Source organism: Populus nigra, chromosome 10 (genome assembly GCF_951802175.1).
Source record: "Populus nigra chromosome 10, ddPopNigr1.1, whole genome shotgun sequence".
NCBI classification, from domain to species: Eukaryota; Viridiplantae; Streptophyta; class Magnoliopsida; order Malpighiales; family Salicaceae; genus Populus; species Populus nigra.
Genome location: NC_084861.1, coordinates 8,388,863 through 8,393,328, shown reverse-complemented (window position 1 = coordinate 8,393,328; position 4,466 = coordinate 8,388,863). Strand labels below are relative to the sequence as shown.

The window sequence follows — 4,466 nt, the reverse complement described above, 5'->3', positions numbered from 1 at the left end:
AGAATGAAAAGGACTGGCTTCACCAATTATCATAGCATCAAATTCTGGTCATTTTTACCCAAAATGCTCTAAAATTAAAAGGTAAAATTAGGGCATCAAGATCAAGCAGAGAAAAGTTCCCTCTCACCATAATTTGCTCGAAAAACAGTTTAAATTGCAAGATGCGAGCAGAACTGAAATAGGGGGCTAAAGAGAATTAAGTAAATTTCTTTTTGAAAGCATACCAGTTAGAAGAGAAGATTCCCCACTTAAAAGAGGCAAAGAACCGGAAAACCAAACGAGATCTTTTGTATACATAGTTGAAGCTGCTGCGTCACACAGCTGAAATGCAGTTTCGAACAGAGCACAAAGGTGATGCAGGAAGAACTCCACGGCAAATATGAGGCAGATTAGCCAAGTATTTCTCTGGTTTCATTTTGTCTTCACATTTGCCAATTTATTGGTTCTAAAGTTTCTGCAGGTTATCTTAAAAGTAACAAAGAACAAAAGACTGGAACAATATCAGACGCAAAAATGCAGACCTTCAGCATTCAATATCTCAAGATCCAAACGCCTAAAACATGGATTTAATTAATTCAAAGCTCTCACCACTTGTGTAAATATTTATTCCACAACTGATATATGAACTGCACAACCACACAATATATGTAGTTTGAGCTTTTACAGTATAATCCCAGACCACTTTCATTTCCTATGAAAGTAACAATATGACATACAAGAAAGAGTAAAGACGAGCAGAGTTCCTTATTATCTACCACAAATACATAAACACAAACCAAAACCATTCCAAGACGGACGGTAAGCAGAAATGTCAAATATATAAACCACAGAACCTTCTTTCAAAATTGTGTCTTCTTTCCCCTCTGAATTTGACTTACATTGGCTGTGAACTTCTGATCTGCTGCTTCATGTTGTCATTGGAAAGTTGCCCTGAAGAATCTGGCATCATGGTATGGTACTGAGGCATTGCGGGAGCCATAGGCTGCGCATAGTATATCTGAGCTTGAGTAGGATCAGCAAACTCATAACCATAATTAGCAGTACCAGTAGAAGCAGGGGCAACAGACTGAGATGGATGATGAACTTGAGAGTAACCAATGTATTGCTGTTGATGTTGGCTGGACGGGACCTGAACTAACTGTGGTGCGCCTGGAGTTGCTGTTCTATAAGCAGCCAATTCAGGTTTCACAATGGGAGCATTTCTCATGGGATTGAAAGTGCTAGGAGGCGCCATGTTGGGATTGGGAGGTGTTTGATTTCGGCTAGAAGGGATGGTAGTTGTCGATTCATTAATACTGGGTTGTTGCACAGGCAAATTGTAAGCTTGGGGTTGCCTTGTCTGCACATAGTACACAGGGTATTGCGAATCCATGTGAGGCTGAAGCTGGTGATTGTGCTGTTGTTGCTGCTGGGGAGAGTATACAGGATAATATGCCGACATGGGCACTGCTCCTGTGGGATGATGTTGAATGTAGTGAGCACCAGCATGTATATATTGCTGCTGTTGTTGTGGTTGCTGTTGCTGTTGCTGTTGCTGTTGCTGTTGCTGTTGCTGTTGCTGATGCTGATGCTGATGCTGATGCTGTTGATCAAATTGGTGTTGCAGTACATAACCAGAATCCTGAACCTGTTGATGAATCTGAACTCTAGTGTTCGGATCAGAGAAAGCATTGATCTTTGAATCAACAGGGTTAGCAGCAACCCTGTTCGCTCCAGATGGGATTTGCATAATTTGGTCTTGATAAATCACGGGTTTTTGTCGATTTATAGCATTGCTTAGACTACTATCACTGAAACATCAAAACAAATACCAGCAAAACCCAATTCAAAATCTAATATTTTCTTCCCATTTAAACTAACAATCTAATCGGATCATTCAGATTTATTTATTAAATAAAGCTCAAAATAATATAAAAAAGAGTAGCAAATTAAGTACCTTGAAACTGAATCTGGAGAAGGCAAATCAATAGCAGCACCGCCGCCACTGCCTGACCTCTGTTGATTCTGGGGAGTCAAAGTCTGCATCTGCGTCTGAGGCTGTGGCTGCGGCGGCTTTCTATAACAAACAGGAACCCCGTGGTCGGATCTTTCATCATCAGAGAAAACCCGATTCTGATACTCACCAGCAACCATTTGACCGCCAACAGGCACACTCGACACCGCAATTGAAACAGGCATCGGCGGCGGCGATGACAGAGCCGCAAATCCTTCATCCTGCCTCTGCCCGACACGGCCACCACCAACAGTCATTTGAGCAAGTTGATCCTCGATCCCCGCCACTTTCTGATCTCGAACCCCACCACCATCCTCCACGTGAACCCTTATCGGAGGCAAATTCGCAAGCGAAGGCGAAGAAGAAGTCGAACCAAACGACGACGTAGTCTCCAACATAGGAGAATCCGGAACTGAATGAACATCTTGCTTTACAACTCCCTTATTCGACCCCTCCCCGTCTCTACCACCACCACCAACAACTAAATCAGCGTTACTGTTATTGTTACTATTGCTTTCATTATTTAAACCATCACTGCTATCATTATAATCAAGACCCAACAAACAATTAACCGAAGCAGAATCCGAAAACCCTCTGTTCAACAACCCAGCAGCCGCCGCCGCGGCAGCTCCATTCAAAGCGTTCAAGAACCAATCTTCTGATTTCGCACTGTTTTCAAGAATTGGCCCAATCGATTGAGACGACTCAGGCTTCAAAGGGAACAAAAAGAGCCGCAATCGCGATGGTTTCGGACCGTTGTTGCTGTTCGTCCGGTCATACTCATCAATCATGTTCTCTAAATCTTCATCTGTAGTGACGGAAATCAGGGAATCCAAGTCTTCGCTTGGAAGTTGATATTTTAGAATGAAGGGTCGGGCGTTAAGGAGAGTGTTGGAGAGGCGAGATGAGAGTGAGGAGAGAGTTGAGTGGCGGTCGACGACAAGGATGCGGGTATCGCCTCCTACGTAACACAACGACTTGTCGTGTGGGCGAGGGACTATGTGGCCGCCATAAGAGCACATGAGGCGGAGTTTTGAAGAGAGAGGGAGTGGTGGGTCGTCGAAGAAGTTGGAGTCGGTGTTGCGGGAGCGAGGGGAAGATTCGACGGAATCCGGGTAGGTAGTAGGGTTGGCGGCGGTGGCGGACGGTGGGGGAGGTTGAGGAGGTGGTGGTGGTGGTGGGTCCATGGCGGATGGTGGTGAGTTGGAAACGGAAGAGAGAGGGGGTAAAGAGGGATGCGGTAGAGGGAATTGAGGCTCTTATAGGTACTCCACACCTGGTCTGGCGTCTAGGTGGGTCTTCTACTCCAGCTGTTATTTTTTCTTTTTATTTTCCAAATGTTTAATTATTTCATTTAATTTCAACAGTATTTATTTATTTAGTATTTTTGTTTTTTAAAAACTCTTCTGGGAGGGGGTGAAAATCAGTGGGGACTGATGAGAGGGAAAAGGAGAGAAGACAAGTTGAGATAAAAACTGAGATGGGTTTGACAGCTAGCTTTTTGCTTAGATATATATTAAAACAATTCAGTTTTTTTTTATTTTTTGATATTTTTACATGAAAATTATTAATTTAATATTTTTCAAGACAAATATATTTTTAAAATACACTCAAAAACATGTAAAAACTCAAACATACCAAACAACAGCTATATTAGTTTTTGGAATCAAAACTTGGATTGATGCACCTGGAAGCATTAACATGTCGATGACTATATATATGTTTATGGAAAAGTAAAAAACGGAGGAGGAGGAGGAGGAGGAGAATCCGCAGGAGTCCATGAACCTCCCATGATTCAGTGAAATATTGTCTAATAAAACAGACCAGTACTGAACAGCTTCAAATGGAGACCATTTCAATAATTAATAAATATAAGATTATTGTAGAAAAGGAAGGCACAGTCACGGATGCTAGCTATAATCATTTTCTCAGGCAATGTAAGGGCATCTTTAATCGCAATAGCTATTTGAAAGAATCAAATAATCATGAATATAGTATTTTGAATAATATATTTTCATGTTTTTTTATCGGTACTTTAATGGAAAAAGGACATTTTAACAATGTATTTTATATTTTACCAAAGTTTAAAGAGAAAAAATAGTTAATTTTTCCCCTTAATTTTACATGTACGAGATAAAAAGGGATTCTAGCATCTCACGTGGGCATATTCCCTTGTAAATCCAAAACTAAAAAAATAAAAAACCATTTTAATAGGGTTTTTTTCCTCTCCGTATAGCTAATATTCCATTGAAGATATCCTAATAAATTTGATAATCATAATCTAAAAATGCAAAGCTCGAGTCTATTTTCGGTGAGCCGAGAAATACAAAACTAACAAATAAAAAGCATGATTTTCACTTGAGCCAAGTTAATCAAAACAAAACATGATGCAAGATTTTTACGTGATTTTTTAGGATGTGTCTGGTATTGTGTTTCGAAAATAATTTTTAAAAAAGTTGAAAATTTTTTATTT

At 40.5% G+C, this 4,466-nt stretch overlaps 1 protein-coding gene across 1 annotated transcript; it reads right to left on the bottom strand.

Moving 5' to 3' along the window:
• Positions 1-565: 565 nt before the first annotated feature.
• LOC133705188 (uncharacterized) lies at positions 566-3,256 on the bottom strand. Its single transcript, XM_062130325.1, has 2 exons — positions 1,937-3,256; positions 566-1,790 (listed from the first exon to the last, which is right to left on the bottom strand). Exons 1-2 carry the CDS (start codon positions 3,178-3,180, stop codon positions 875-877), a joined length of 2,160 nt encoding a protein of 719 aa, XP_061986309.1. The 5' UTR covers positions 3,181-3,256; the 3' UTR covers positions 566-874.
• Between the last annotated feature and the right edge of the window lie 1,210 nt (positions 3,257-4,466).

What these genes read in the sequence shown, in the direction of transcription:
- LOC133705188 (XM_062130325.1), bottom strand. Translation starts at nt 3,180, where the DNA reads ATGGACCCACCACCACCACCACCTCCTCAACCTCCCCCACCGTCCGCC. An exon ending in TCTCCAGATTCAGTTTCAAG is followed by an intron (nt 1,791 to 1,936) that starts GTACTTAATTTG and finishes TTGATGTTTCAG; the next exon opens with TGATAGTAGTCTAAGCAATG.